Source organism: Heterocephalus glaber, unplaced genomic scaffold (genome assembly GCF_053883595.1).
Source record: "Heterocephalus glaber isolate CG9 unplaced genomic scaffold, H.glaber_assembly_v1.0 deba00000678, whole genome shotgun sequence".
Classification (NCBI taxonomy): Eukaryota; Metazoa; Chordata; class Mammalia; order Rodentia; family Bathyergidae; genus Heterocephalus; species Heterocephalus glaber.
In genome coordinates, this window is record NW_028258157.1 from 4,306,411 (window position 1) to 4,322,185 (window position 15,775).

General features: G+C 46.7%; 1 protein-coding gene across 11 annotated transcripts in view; it reads right to left on the bottom strand.

Annotated features, from left to right (window-relative positions):
• The window catches only part of Elapor2 (endosome-lysosome associated apoptosis and autophagy regulator family member 2), a 138,330-nt gene that overhangs the window by 10,579 nt on the left and 111,976 nt on the right, over nucleotides 1-15,775 (bottom strand). For 7 of the 11 annotated variants that reach the window (XM_021254006.2, XM_004839781.4, XM_087206763.1 and 4 more), the window contains 6 exons: nucleotides 15,107-15,296; nucleotides 13,733-13,829; nucleotides 13,031-13,132; nucleotides 3,825-3,951; nucleotides 1,695-1,873; nucleotides 534-699 (listed from right to left, as the gene is read on the bottom strand). In XM_021254006.2, coding sequence (XP_021109665.2) covers nucleotides 534-699; nucleotides 1,695-1,873; nucleotides 3,825-3,951; nucleotides 13,031-13,132; nucleotides 13,733-13,829; nucleotides 15,107-15,296 — 861 coding nt within the window. The other 4 variants (XR_002393029.2, XM_021254007.2, XM_087206764.1 and 1 more) reach the window with 4 other exon arrangements.

The following is a 15,775-nucleotide window of genomic DNA, read 5'->3' on the forward strand; positions in this document are numbered from 1 at the left end:
CTTTGGTTAACTAATTTTTGTTCCTTAAAATTATAAAATATTATCTTCACGAAACTTCAAATGCCACAAAAAAATGTATTAAAGACTATGCACTCTCTGTAGTTCCCTGTTACCAAAAAGCAGCTGCTGTTAAGAGTTTGCCATGCAAATGCTAATAGAATACATGTTTAATGGAGATGTGATGGTCTGCTTGCTGTTTTCACTTTACTGTGAACCTACTGACATGTCAGTACTACAAATATCTCCACGTTCACAGCTGCAGTCGCACACCATCCCATCACTTTGATATACAGAACTTCCTCATTTAACTTTGTATTGGTGGTGCATAAGTTGTTTCTGCTTTGTTAGCCAGTAAAAACACTGCTGCAGGGAGTGTTCGATGTTTGAACTATGTGCTTCTAGGCGCATGTCTGTCGGATGAACACCACTGAGATGTAAATGGTGGAGTGACAGGGACTGCCTACGTGCTCTTAGGTTAACACAGTCCTGATTTATAAATGGTTTAGTAATCCAGGTTAAAATCCTGTTCTCACCTTTGTTGCCAAAGATTTGAGTTTTCCCAGGAGCGACTGTTTGTTAGAATACACCACTTCCTCTTCATTGTCTTCCCCTTCCATGATGGCACAACTGTCTGCAGCTGGAAGCTCACCCTCCTTCGAGTTTGTCGTCATCACTAGCTTGGAATACTTGTACTCCAGTCTAAGTTGTGGTAAATAAAGTAAATAATAATAAATAAAGTGTGCACTTACATGAATATGGCAATGCCAGCTCACTAAATTGTCTTCTCATAATGTGGCTGCTCCACCAACATAAGACCATGGCTTTGTGTTCCCAATTATCAACCATCTAGATAGCAATATTTCCCAGCATGTCAGAGAATCTGTTCAACACAGTGAATTCCACTACTTACTTCACATTGACTGAACTGTCCATGGAACATTTGGAAAACAAACACCTTGAGATCAGAAAGCATTTTCTTATTAGTATGTGGATGCCAATCCACTACCACATTTTCTAAAGTTCAGTTCACAAGGATGAGCATATTAAGCAGGCAAGTGATTTCATCCTAACTGTCTGTCTACATCATTTACACCTTTATACTTAACTCACCACCTTGGATATTACCATGGTCCTAGACAGTAGAATATGTATCTTCCACAGTCCCAGTGAGATGTAGATTATTTCAAAGATTCAAACATGTAACAGATCAATACTTTTTCAGAGGTTAGGCTTGATATTCAGTCCCAGATTCTCGGAGACATGAAGTAAAGAAATGTGATATTTGTCTATATACTTAGTCTATTTCTTTCCAAATATCTGCCCACAAGAATTTGAAAAGCAAAAGTGGAGTAGGAAGACATCATCATGTTATAAAAAGAGAAACCAGAGAAACCCTGACTTCCAATCTCAGCCCTGCTGCCATTTATGTGGCAGCCTGGAGCTTTCATTTCTCTCTGTGATAATAAACAAGTCTAACTCAGTGATCTCTAATGCTCTGTGGTCTTTCTGTGATCAGAATAATAATCACTCCCTCTGCTGCCTTCTCAGACACCTTTCATATAGGAAAAATGGACATTTTTCCCTAGGAGAAATGTCCTGCGCCTTTCAGAGTCTACATGAACTAGTTAACTAAAACTTCATGGCACAAATGAAGCCCCCAGTTCTTAGGTGATCATTCCAGTGAAGCTGCTTACTTTTGATTCTTCTTCCAGAAGTAGCAAGTTAGGGCCACCAGCAAAACGGCTGTGAAAGCTCCTACTCCAGTTCCCACTTTTAGCCAAAAGTCAATGGTTTCACAGGTTGACAGCTTTTTCTCAGGCAAAGAAATCCCTTTAATGCACCATTTAGGTTCATTCCACACGTACAAGGTTTCCTTTTAAAACAAGCAAATATAACCACAGGTGACAGGAGAAAGGAGATGCAGAGTCAATCATGAAAACCAAATTTGTCCTTGGGTCAACTTTTCATGTAGCAGAAGAAAGAGCTTGCTAATCCCTTTGTCACAGTGAGCCCAGAGGATTATTTGGCATTCCCTTAAGAAAAGCTCCAGCAAGAGAAGACAGAGACACAGAAGAGAAAGGATAAGGGAATAATGAAAGTGCAGTGCCAGACAAGACATGGATTTCGCCTCAGAGGTGCTCCCTGCCTGCCGAGCAGGTTGAATAAAAATGACTTCATCTGAACACATCTCTGGGGGCTCTTTTCCTCAAATTTATCCATACCTGACTTCTTTTTTTTGTTTCGTTTCGTTTTGTTTTGGTACCGGGGATCGAACTCAGGTCCTTGCGCTTGCGCTTGCGCAGCAGGCGGCGAAACCACTGAGCTAAATCCCTGGCCCATACCTGACTTCTTCATCATGTTTTTTTCTCCAGGTCAAATCAGGGGAGGCACGTGTCCACCACACTGCCCACCCTGGGCCCATGCACCTTCCCAAAGTAGGTGACTCGGCTCCTTTAGGGCAATGTTTCCAATAGCAAGATACAACTAACCGAAGAATAATATAGTCGACATAACAGATCACAACCACAAATTTGGAAAATGAATAAATCCAATAAGGCAGATCAAAAGTGAAAATCAGAATTCAGGGTACAGTTCTTCATACATTTCGAAGTATACAGCAACCAGTAGCAATCTGAATGACAACTAAACTCAGTGACAGTTAATGACACGGGGCATTATTTTTTTTCCTGATGGTGCCTCATTAAGTTTTCTGGCATATGACTGCCGCCTTATGAACTCCCTAGTAGAATAACCCCATAATGTTTATAGGTATAAACATATTTTTGCAGTAAATTTTGAAAATATGCAGGAGAATCTTACTTTGAGGAAAAGTTTCAATGAAGTTTTGCATAAGAACATTCAGTATTTTTTTGAGAAAAGGTATCAGTGATTAGATTTTAAGTACATTACAACTGTAACATGTACATTAAGGTTAGAATAAATTGCTTTTTAAATGGGTCATGTTTTTATAAAAATGATTAGAAAAGAAATGCAGAGGTATTAAAATTCAGCTGCTGTGTCTCTAAGTAAAAATCATGACAACAGACCAAAAGATGTAAACGTCAGTCAGCAAAAGTGACTTCATGTGAAGTGCATTCTACTATGAAAAATGATTGTGTGTTGATATGATTTTATCAAAGTTTTAATGCCCAATGAAAATAGCAACCTCTAATGTCTAGCGATAGTCTGCTGAACAAGCTGACTTCAAAATTAAAAAGATGCTTGTAAATCCAGAATGCTTTTTATAAGCTCTTCAAATATTATAAAAGAAAAAATCTTGCTCAGTAAAATTGCCTAGCCGTCCTGTAACTATTAATTAGAAAGCCTTATCCCTTCATCTAACCACAGAAGAAAACAAAAATACCTAATTTCAGCGGAAATGTTTATTCTTCCAGCAGTAGTGATATTTCTGAACAGGATTAAGATAAATTTACTGAGACAATCAAAACTCTTTCCTAGTGCTAAAAGAGCCTCAACCCTCCAGTCTTCCTGCTGTGTGGCTGTGCACGTGATGCCCGGACAGCGGGGAGACCCCAATGGAGAAGAGCACTGTCATGCCCAGCTGCACAGCGTGTAAATGTCACTTCACACGTGCGCGCACCCCGTGTACTCGCAGAAGGGGGAAGAGCACTTTAGTCACCACAAAGGAAAACGCGTGAAGCGTGGAACAAAGACGGGGCGAAGCGGGAAGACAGCCGGTCAGAACGGCTTCCGGGGCAAGATTTCAGCTCCAGCTGTTTTCAGGCTCCACACCCGGCCTCCTTCCCCGTGATGAAACGCAGGGAAGCTGCTGTCGCGCCCACTCCGGAGGGCGGAGACCTCACCTGCAGCCCTCGCTTGCAGGCGCCCTCGATGCCGTGGAAGTCCTGCTCTGTGCACAGAGGACAGGCCTCGGCACTCTCCCACAGGAAGTAGAAGGCACACCCGTCACAGGTACCTGCCGGGCACCTGCTGGAGTGAAAAGAGACAACGGCGTCTGTCAACAGCGAGGTGCCCACTGTGCTGGGGCGCAGGGTGAACACGGAGGGACACGGCCACATGGAAGGCAGGGTTAACTAACACAGCTAACAGCAAGCGCGGTGAGGGTGGGCCCAGGACCTCACGCCCTGCGAGGGGGATGCCTAAAGGAATCCAGCAGTCCCTCAAGTAACCAGGTGTTCCCAGGAACGTGGCAAGTCTACTCCTAGGGATATCTACTGAAGTTTCTGCTGAATAAAATCATGATGCTGTGTCCTCATCCACCTTATCCACAGGACGTGGTGCATGGGACTCCCGGCTCTTCCCCAAAGCCAACAAGACCGGGAAAGGGGACATCCTGCATTGATTCAGAGCATGGAGACAGCTGAAACGGTGCAACTGAAGACCCTCAGGAGAGAGGACTCCAGAGCCCCTGCAGGAATGGCAAAAACAATGGGATAAGTGTGTTCCAAGTTAGGGGTGGGGTTTCTGGGGTGTGAAGAGCAATGTGTCTTTCGCTGTAATAAAATTTTTATTTTAAACATTAATCATATGTTTTGATCGCACTTCATATATACAACCAAGAGAAATGAAAGCATATGTCCATTAAAAAAACTGTACACAAATGTCCGTAACAACATTACTCATAATGGCCAAAAGGTGGAAACAACCCAAATGTTCATCAGCAGATGAACAGATAAATAAATGGAATATAGGATGTTTAAAGGTGTACTACTTGGCCACAAAAAGAAATGCAATAGTGATATATGCCACACTGTCCTGAATCTTGAAAATACTGTGCTCAATGAAAAAATGTCACAGAATTCCACATGGCATATGATGCCATTCACACGAAGATCCACATCTGAGAAAGGTAGTGGCTGCTTAGGACCTGGTGCAGACAGGGGAGACCTAAAGGGTGCAGAGTTCCTTTCTGAGGTGATGAAAAGATTCTACAGTTGACTGTGGTGATGGTTGTGCATATCTGCAAACAGTATAAACACCACTGAATTACAGCCTTTAGATGGCTAAATTGTTGGATGTGTTAATGATGTTTCTGTAAAGCTGGTTTAAGTCTGAGAGAGAGACAGACACAGAGGATGAGGCTATGGCAGGCTTCTTGGAGGAAGAGCCGTGCAGGCCGAGTCTGGGACACTCGGGAGGGGTCAGCTAGAGGGAGGAAACACAGCACTCCATCCTGCCACAGGGCAGCCGGGCGCTGAGTTAGCAGGAAAACCCACGGGCTCACTGCCACGAAACCTTCCCGAGGCAGCAGGGCAGACAGTCAGGACCCAGAGGCCTGGGGCTGAGGAGATGCAGGCCCTGCTGAGGGTGCTGTCCTGCGGAGTAGGGTGACACCCGGGACCATGGAGTTTTGGAAGGGAGGGAGAACGTGTCACACGATGTCCCCACAAACCAACCCATCACAGTGCGAATGACCATGTTGGCCCACGGGGCACACACCAGGTGCTGAGCACCAGGCAGGGCCTCCGTGGACCTTCTGAAACACGGCTTTCTGGTGGGGCTACCTGCACTTTCCTTTTAGCTCAGCATGGTTGGAGTGGCTCAGCTTGGCACAGAATGGGTCAGAATTAACCTGTCGCTACTGTGCACGGAATCCCGACTGAAGCTTCTCACGAGCACAGCTGCTTTGCTGGTGAACTTGCTGACACTAGGGCAATGCTGCCCCACATCCATCCACCACGGCTGCAGCTCCCTCGATCCAGCCAGGTAAAGAGAGGCTTCCCCTGCCCACCACGTGCAGACCCGGCGGATGCTGAGTGCAGGTCTCCTAACCACCAAGGGACACAGGCAGACACAGAATGCAGACATTTAACGACCCACCTGCTTAAAGCTTTCAGACTCAGGACACGGGAACGTGACCAGCAGGCAGCCTTATGTTGGCTTCTTCTACAGTTCAGTACTGTCACTTCTGCTGACCGTACTGTTCAGTACAGTACTGTAGCTTTATGTTCTGTTATATGTTACAGTACTGCATGCAAGAGTTATGCAAATAAAAGCAAAGTCATCAAGCTGGAGTTTCCTTTGACCATTTCTTTGTTCTGAATATTGTAATGTGCACACTACATACAATTCCTCACTTAGGACAAATTCATTCAACAACCCAGTCACAGGAATGTAACTTGGTCATTAAACAAGGAATGTCTGTAGTGAGAATCAGGAAAATACTCCTGGGTTTTAACTTCAAATGCCTGTTTAATGATAGAGTCCAGAGCTCTATTTTTCAGTCTTTTAACAAAGTAAAAGTTCATACTCTTAGTTAATATATTCTGAGACTCTTTAGAATACGGACATTTACAGAAAGCCACCCTAATTCTAGCTAAGAGTGGACAGTATTTCCAATGCTTGTCTGTCTTTGCAGAGTCTGTGTGTGGCAGCTGAAGCAGACGCTGTCAGTGTAACTAACAGCAATCTTTACATCTTGCTCTGGCTGAGACCCAAGGTTTTTGGTTAGAGCTAAGAACAACAGCAAATGGTGACTCTGGAAAATGGCTTAACTGTTATCTGCCTTAATCTATCTGTCTGTAAAAAAGAGAGTAATGAATATATTCCAGACTAAGAAACAAGTGGAGGCTTAACAAGGAGAAATGAAAACCATGCCACATAAAACATTATCCCTGTTCTCCACTATCTACATCAGCAAAAGCAATATAATGTTATATTATATGTTATAATATGTCCTTCCAAAACAAAGAAGAGAAGGTAGCCACTTAGAAAATTCTTCAAGAGCAGAACTGTTATTTGCACAACAATGAAATACAATTTTGTTTTTGTTTTCTTTTGGTACCGGGGATCGAACTCAGGTCCTTAGTTTTCGAGGCAGGTGGTGGAACCACTGAGCTAAATCCCCAGCCCTATGAAATACAATTTTAAAAGTGATTATATTTTCTAATCACTTAGGAAAAATTACCACCACGCTGACTCAAATCTCTCCTCTGCAAGTTATTTTCAACTAGATCTTCCCAATATGGAGAAGCTGTGAAGGTGGGAAAACAAACCAGGGCTGGGGCTGGCATGCAGTAGTAGATAGAGCCCTTGCTCCGCAGACCCAGAGCCCAGGGTTTGAGCCCCAGCACCAAACAAAAATAAACCAATAAATATGTACATACTCAAATTATTTACCTGGGGAGAAAATCTTAAATTTTAAAAAGGAAAAAATTAATCAAAGTTTCAATAATCTCAGAGGGAACACTCAAGTTGCAATTCTGACTCAGAAGGGTGTTTTCGCACACACGACTCATCTCTTCCTGCCCTCTGCTTCATCTTTGTTATTTGCTAACTTCGATATCTGCTCTACTGCCTACAAAGGGTAGTTAAAACAAGTATGATGACAGAGTAATTCTGGAAAGTTTAAAGCTCTGCAAAAACATAAAAGACCGTTAACAATGCACGTCACTCTCTAAAGAACGGACGGAACTTCAGAAACCATCACCAAGCACCAAGAGGCTGGTAGGAGCTGAGGTCCCCACTGTCACCGAGTCCAAACACCGTGGTGACTCGATACCCGTCCTGGGCAGACTCTGCTCTCCTGAAGGTACTTGTGGGCTGAAAGGAGTTTAGTTTAGAATTGATTCCCTAATTCTTCCACCCCAATAAATCACTTAAAATGCAGAACACCCACATGCAACCCTCTGCCACGGACCAAAGGGGCATAGCTTGGAGCCTTCTTGGGGAAGGACAGGACATGTGAAGCAGTGATAAATTCCAGCAGTGCTTGTTCACAGATTAAAAGAAGAACGTACAAGAGAAGGGTTTTAAAGGCCTTCTTTTGTAAGAAGACTAAAGAGCCAACAGCAAACTAGACAAACATTTTGCTGCCCGGCACCTGAAACACTGTTCCTTTCGGTTCTTCGTAGCCCTAACACTGCCCCGCCTCCGCCCAGCGTCCCGAGGCTGGGATGAGAAGCCACCACCGCAGGCTTCCTCCCTGCCCTGTGGCTTAGTCGCAGGGCACAGTGAGCCAGCGTCTGTAGAGACCGCCCACGGTCATGGCTCGGCTCTCCAGCTGGGTCCTGGGTTCCCAGGAGTGCTGTGGAATCTGGGAGGACCCTTTATGAGGCAGTCAGGTGGACCCTGACTTCATTTGCATCGTGGACAAGATCAGGCTTCCCAGCTGGCTGGCCTGGCTTCTGACTCTGCCTTCTATAAATATGATGTCGCCGGCGCCATGTCAGGATTCGGGTGCATCCTTGTTCAGGAAGACGGGTCTCAGACTCCAAACTGGGGTACACTTCCTGGGGCCACACCGAGCAACGCTAAAGAGCCATGTTTCAAGTAAACCACCTTTCCTACAGCAGGATCTGCGAGGTTCACCTGATGGACTCATGAGAACAATCCTGTCTCATGACCTCACATTCAGCTTCCAAGGCAGTGTAGGTTTTTTCACCCACACTCTGTTCAGATTGCAAGTTCAGCCTTCTGCAGTGTGGTGCCTCACTGACCTTCCAAGGCAGTCTCAGGGCCCGGGGCACCGTGCCGTGTACTGGGATCTTCTCACCCATAGCGAGGACGCCTCTGCTGGCCGGCTCCTCCCGCAGCAGCTTCTGAGAAAGGCAGCAGGATGTCCGTCTGTGGCCCGCAGTGAGGGCAGTGCTGCCTCTCACCTGCTGGTGGTGATAGCTCAGCTTCGGCATCTCAGGAAACTCGGGCTTCCTCTGCCGAGAGCGCCTGGTAGAGGCAGAGGACCTGCTCACGTGGGGTCAGCAGCACCATCACCACCTCTTGCAGTCGTTCTGCGGTGACCCTGGTCTCCACAGGCTGTTCAACTTGGTGTCTAGCACAACACACTAGCCCGAGAGACGGGTGCAGAGACCGGCATCTGGGAAGGCTTGTTCTGCTCCCTACGAGCTGCCTTGCTGCGTCCTCGCATGCTGAAGGCAACAGCTTGCCCTCTGGGCTCTTTCCAGGGCCACTAAGCTCATCTGAGTCGGCAGAGCCGCCGTGGCCTAAGTGCCTCAAACGCACTACTTCCTAATGCCCTCAGCTTGGCTCGGCATTAAGTGAGGTTATTTCAGCCTTGAACTTGGGAGCACATGAATATTCAGACGCTAGAACTGAGCTGGACACAAGATTCCTTTTTGCCCACAGATCTTCTATCAAGGGATTCAAAAAGTATACCACTCTCCTATAAAATCTTTCTTTCCTGAAGAGTCTATCCTAGGTTAGTTATCAAAAGTCAGCATCTAATCAAAATCTGGACAAAGTAAATTAATTTATACTCTCTGGCTTCTTCTGTTAATGGAGTCTATATCTTTCCTGCAGGCCAGGGATGTAGCTCAGTGGTTTCACCACCTGCCTCGCAAGCACAAGGACCCGAGTTTGAACCCCGGTACAAAAAAAAAAAAAAATTGTGTACATATTTCTTGTAGAAAAACTTGATCATTCTTATTTCCAAATTGCTCTAAAGACCTTATGAACGCTTTAGGGTAATGTTCGTTATGTGTTGTGATTACTTGTTAGAGTGCTGGAGTTGTACGATTTCAGCAAGTCCACCTTAGTTTTTCCATTCCTTAACTTCAGTTCTTTTCATGTATGCTCAAGATGCTTTTATATGACTCCCTACACTTTAATGTTCTAAGAGCATATCTGCTTTTAATAGTATGAGTTCTAGTACCTTCTGAAATTACCTCATACAAATCCAGAGCTCTGCATCTGCAAAGCCTCAGAGGGAAGATGAGGAGCTCATGTGATCATCTTTCCCTGGCTCTCAGTAACTTAAAATGCACAGGCTTTCTGATTTTAGCACGCCTTCCCCAATGACCACACCGACTACTACATCAGTGTCCAATAAATCTGATGACTCTGAGGGAAAGACTCTAAAACAGAGCCCATGACCAAGATATATCATGTGCAGGTACAAACTCCCAATGATGAATGTGACCGTCATGTACACCTAAAATGTACCAATATAAAACAGCCCATGGAGCATCCAACCTTGCACGCTATCAGGACAGGACAGTGAAGCATCCCTTTCATGATACTCATGAGATGACGATATTCTGGGACCACACTGATAATGAAAATGGATTTGGATTCTGAAAGGGGTTTTGGCAAAACAACTTCAGACTGATTTATAAACTATGCAATCATGGTCAAAAACTGGAAGGGAAAGAGGGCCAGGGATTTAGCTCGGTGGCACCATCCTGCCTTGCAGGCGCAAGGTCCTCAGTTCGATCCCTGATACCAAAAAAAAAAAAAAAAACTGGAAGGGAAAGAGAGATGAAGATGATGTTTTTACTTCAACTCATAATAGTAATAAAGGAAACTCTGAGGAAAGACAATTCATTTACAAGGAGCTGTAGGTTCTGCTGAGTTACCCTTGAGGACAAGTGTGCCGTCTGCCTCTTAAGCTCTCAGTGCACTTTTCTGCGATGAGGAAGTGGAGGGTGATGGCGAGAACCAAGTATGAAAGGACAGGAAACGCAGTCAGGAAATCGGCCCACCTCCATGGGTCACCTGGCAGCTGGGCAGGCGGGTCCCCACTGTGCAGGGATGGCGTCTGGGGGAGGGAGGGTCTCGTGTGAAGTGGAAGAGCCTCTGGACAGTGCTCAGGTCCCTATCACTGGTGCCGAGAGGACTCACTTGCTCTGCGCACCCAGGTGTGGGCTCCGAGGTGAGCAAGCCTGGGGCGTGAATTGCAGGATATCACAGGCTACTGGGCCCAAGGAGCAAACTGCACTGATCTCAAAAGTCCACTCAGCTGCTGAGTTTGCACATGAAATGCTCATGCCCTCCAGACCCTGAGGAATTACAAACCAGCACATTGCCAGGCCACACAGACAGGCTGCGGTTTCCGGTTGCACCTGAGCTGGCGCCCAGACGACTTGCTGCCCCTCCCAGGCCTGAGTGATACCAGGAGATACAGCTGCCCTTCTGCTGCTGCCGTGAGGACGTGTTCCCTCCCTGAGGCTGGAGGGTTCCACGACTTCCCGGGCCACCAAGACCCAGAGCCTCAACAGCAGAACGACATTCACGTCGCTCCTGCCTGGCTTACCAAGATTCTCGGTGCCAAGGCACCCTTCTGCCCTGAAGTCTCCCCTGAGACTTCCCGAAGCCAGCTGCCTGGCTAGCAGCTGTCTTCCCTTGCACTTCAAAACAGTGCAAAATAAATCCACTTCAAAAGTAACCTGAGAAACCTGGCTTCCTCAACATTTCTTTCCTGTTAGTGAGAAATCTTTATTCATCCCACAGATGGGAGGAAGGGAAGGAAGACATTATTTCAGGGAGAGCCACGCTTTCCTGAGTTCCACTCCCTGAGCGCCCCCTGGTGCCCCGATGGGAAACTGAGCCAGAAGAAGACCGAAGGTGGGCACCTTTGGACTAAGGCGCAGGCCTCTCAGCGAGCAGTGTGCCCGCCCAGTGTGCATCACAACTGCACTGACGCCCTCCCGAAATTGGGTGAGGATGGCACTGTGGACCACAACAGTTTGCACTAGGCTGGAAGACAAACCTCAGGGAAACAAGCCACGACGACAAAATGTCCTCTAAGACACGTGGTTCTCAAATTTCACTATGCACCCGAGTTGTCTTGGGTTTTTAAAATATTCTTGTATGGTCCATTCGCTTTAGAGTCAATTTTTAAGTAGATGCCCTTAGGTTTTTGCTGCAGGGGATCTTGAGAAACTCTGCAGACAGTTAAGGTGCCCAAGGAGCAGCTGCCAGAGGTCAGAGGAGAAGCTTCTCTCCTCACAGGACACCGGGGCTCTCTCCAGGCCACCACGAAGCCCCGGGGCTGCCTCCACCCTGACACTGAGATGTCAGACAGGGTGACTGCGCCTGCTGCTAATGTCAGACCCGGCCTCGGGAACTCACCAGCCCCGGAGGGTGCAGGGCTGCCGGGCAGACTCCAGTGCAGGACCCAGGGGCCGGGGTCCCAAAGGAAGGTCAGCAGCCCACAGGGAACAGCACAAGTACCCAAACTAGAGGCCATGCAGTGGGGCCGTGGACAAGGGGGAGCCCTCTTCACCCAGTGTGCCTGGCTGCCCGGACTCCGGCAGAGGCTGCAGAGGCGCCCCGGGGTGCAGGAGCAGCCCCTGACCGGGACTGCTGTCTACTGCCTTTACTGCTACTCCTCTCACCATGAACAGGTGCGGGAATAACTACTTCACAGGCTGCGACAAGCAGAGACGGAGCTGATGAGAAGCGAAGGTCAGTGTACCTGTGTGCCCCGAATCAACCCCAACACTGCGCTACCACTGTGGTTATTTTCAGGGTACCCATGACATCCAATCCTGATGTGACATAGCAAGGTAACTTAAAATGCCTCAGGGTTATTGTGAAATTATCAAGAACAAATCAAATCAACCATTTACTCTTTAAGAAAACACGCTTTTATGGTTTGATGGTGGAAAATCTCCAACTCAAACTGATCAAATGTCCCTTAATCCTAACAAGATAAAAATGAAGAGTTTGCACACCAAGTGAGAAGTAACTGCAAAACAAAAGCCAGGAGGCACCTCGCCGTGCCGCCCGCAGAAGCAGGCTTCACCACACTGGCAGTTTCCTGAGCCTAGGGATCAGCGTAGCCCCACGGGGTCCCCACCCAAAGAGAGCCAACCCTGCCACGTCCAAGTGTGGCGAGCCAGCGACGGGTGTCAGGCAGTCAAGGGACTGCATGACCCTCCCTCACCCAAGAGGAAGACATGGATCCTGCATGTTGCCGCGCCCTTCCAGAGGGAGGAACGAGACTCAGAAGCTGGGCTGCTCTGTCTGTTTGGCCCAGCTATGCAGTTCACTGTCAGTCCAATCCCCTAAACCAGGACAGCTCCCAACCCAGCTCTCCAGGGAATGGAGGATAATTAGGACCCGCCCAGATCGCTTTCCTGGGAGAAGACACTCACGGACACGTCATTTAAAAGGCAAGAAAGCCCTGAGACTGGACAACGGCCTGCCCTAACCAGCGCACTGCACAGCACAGCCCACAGCAAAACCTGCAGATTCTTTTGTCCTCGTTCTGCTTTACTTCCATAAAGAATGGTCTTGCGGCGGGAAGAGCCTGGGGTTCTGCTTCTGAAACCACGTGCAGATGTGGGACAGCCGCAGAGCCCGGTACCTGGGGAGCAAGATCACGCCCGTGCCGGCCCTCGCAGGGCTGCACCTCATCTTCACAGCCGCGGATCGGCCGTCGGGACAGGACGGTGTTGCTGTGGAAGACCTGTCACAAGGCAAAGAGCGTTTTAAAAGCCAGATATGACGCAGATTAGCAAGACAAACATGTGTGCATAATGTCCTGCATATTCTATGAACAAATGAAATAGAAAAATGTATTAAAGTCCACTAATTTAAAATTTTAGTGCAAATTCACTTCCTTTCAGTGCCTATGAAAAGGTGATCATTTTCTTAGGTAAAATCATACACAAAGGTATTTCTATGATCAGCCTGTTCTAATTTTAATCAAAATGTCTTTAAAGGGAATAGGAGTCCTATCTACTTGCGCTGATATTTTCTTTTGAGACAGAGTCTCACTGTACAGCCCAGGCTGGCCTCGAATTCCTCCTGCCTCAGCCTCCCTCCCAAGGGCTGAGATTACATGTGTGTGCTACCACACCTGGCCTTAGGCTGATAGTTTGGTATGAATTAAAGTCACTACTGCCTACACAATGAATTAGTCTATTTATTGCTTATTTTAAAGAAATATATTTACTTTATCTGTATATTCATACATATATCTATATTTGGGAGAAATTATGTAAGATTTGGGGGGTAATAAAACACACACACGAGAGACAGTCAAGAAAGCAGCATCTTCACTTACTTATAAAAGAAGTGCACGTCAGGTATTTGGCTTCGTGAAACAGGGAACATATCTTCTTTTATATTAATGTTTTGCAATGTGGTTTCAACTGTCACTCCTAGATGACATTTAGAAAGAAACTATTAAGAATATGGGCATGTTAGGTTTATTTAGTCTCCAAATATCTGAATAGAAAATAGCTTTACTTTGATGACTGTCATTTCACCAGAAATACTGTATTAAAGCAATGTATTCCTAGTAAAAATATGATCTTTCCATAGCCTTCAGAATAAAAAGATTCTCCTCCCGAGCCGCAATTAGCTGAAGTCACGTCACTTCTCTGGGTCTTAGTTCTAGAATCTGTAAAATGCACGCAGTAATAGAAAGTGATACATCAAGTCCCTTCTAGTTCTAATATTTCAAAACTGTACCACTGTTACCCTCTGGTGAGTTTCGTCAAATGAGCTGGGCTATTTTGCTCACATCGCTTTTTGCTGAGTTCACAGACACAGTGGTTGTAGCTACTTGGGAGGCTGAAGCAGGAAGATGCTTGAGCCCAAGAGCTCAAAGCCAGCTTTGTCAACAGCGAGACCCCCATATATCCTAATTTTTTAAAATAACCTCAAAATCTACTTCATTTAATAAGCAAAAAACCCCAAGACTTTCTTCCTATCTCTTAATAGGTGAAATGACAGAACCAACTGCAGAAATAGCAGCAGCCTTTCGGGAGCTGAGGCGCTGAATACCAGCCCGGCCGCTGGCCAAGGTGCTGAAGCCTGAAGCTCCATCCGAGCGCCAACGCCCTGGTTCTCCAGGCCGGCTGCAGACCGGAATCACCCACAGGGCTTGTCAAAACCATAAGCTCCTAGCCCCACCCCAGAAGTCCTAGTGAAGTCCACTCCTAAGAATCCGCACTTACAGACCCACGTTCTTAACTTCCTCTCCCTTCAGGGCCATGGAGCCGGAAGGGCACAGGGGAAGAAAGCTCAGCACCTCAGCTTTGCTACCAGCCTATTTATGGCCTAGGAAAAGACTATGAAAACTGATGGCATAAACTGTGGTTTAGGGTTAGACTGTGTTTGCTTTCTGTTCTTACTTTTTTGTTGTCCTTTCGCCTTCATCATTAGCTTGGCTCTTACTCTGATAAAAGGCCTAGAGCCTCATAGAAGGCCGCATCACATATGAGCTCACACATAAATTCAGAATCTCCTTGCACTCTGTGAGGTAATCAATAGACCCCTCAGTGGGAGCTTTTTAGGCATTTTACAAAATGACGATTCAGAGTTACCTGTGGGCCTCAGTCATCTGTGGCTAACATCGATGCCATGCTGAGTGACTGTGACCATATTTTTAGGATAAACGTACACACGCACTTCTTAGCCAAAGGAAGCTTACCTAAAAATGTATCTGCTAAAATGATGGACTGGGATGATAAGGCTGCTCGGAAACCCTTGCTTTCAGAAGGAATGATTGTTGACTGGCATACAAATGCTCCGACCAGATTCGCATAATCATCTGAGCCCAGCACCGTTTCCTTCACGGTGAAGTCCGAGATGTTGTTCGTGCACAGAGCCATTTTCTTCCCCTGAGAAGCAAAGTCACAGTGGGAGGCTTCCTGAGAGTCCAGCTCTAAACAGAGTGTCAGTCCGTGGCCAGGAGTGCAGTGGCTGGTTCCTCACCAGAGATACTGGCCTAACTGATCTGGGGCGAAGCTCAGGCATTCGTACTTTTAAAAACCTCTCATGGCAGCTCCACTGTCCAGCCAGGGCCGAGAGCCACTGCAGCTGCTCAGCTGCCCTGTGCCTCGGGTGTTGGATGGAAGCCACACAGCTTAAGGAAAGAAAAGTCATCCATAAACACTCGATCCCCACAGCAACTGTACAAAGAGATCAGTAAATGCTGGCCCAGACTTCCAGGCAAGGATGGAGTCTGCTCTCCCTCCTCCTGGACAGGCCTAAGTGTGGCAGGAAGGCAGGGTGATGCTGAAGGAGGAAGCCTGAAGGACATACTGTAGCCAGCCCCAGCCTAGCCGGGCCATAAAGAATCAGCCACTACAGTATCTCT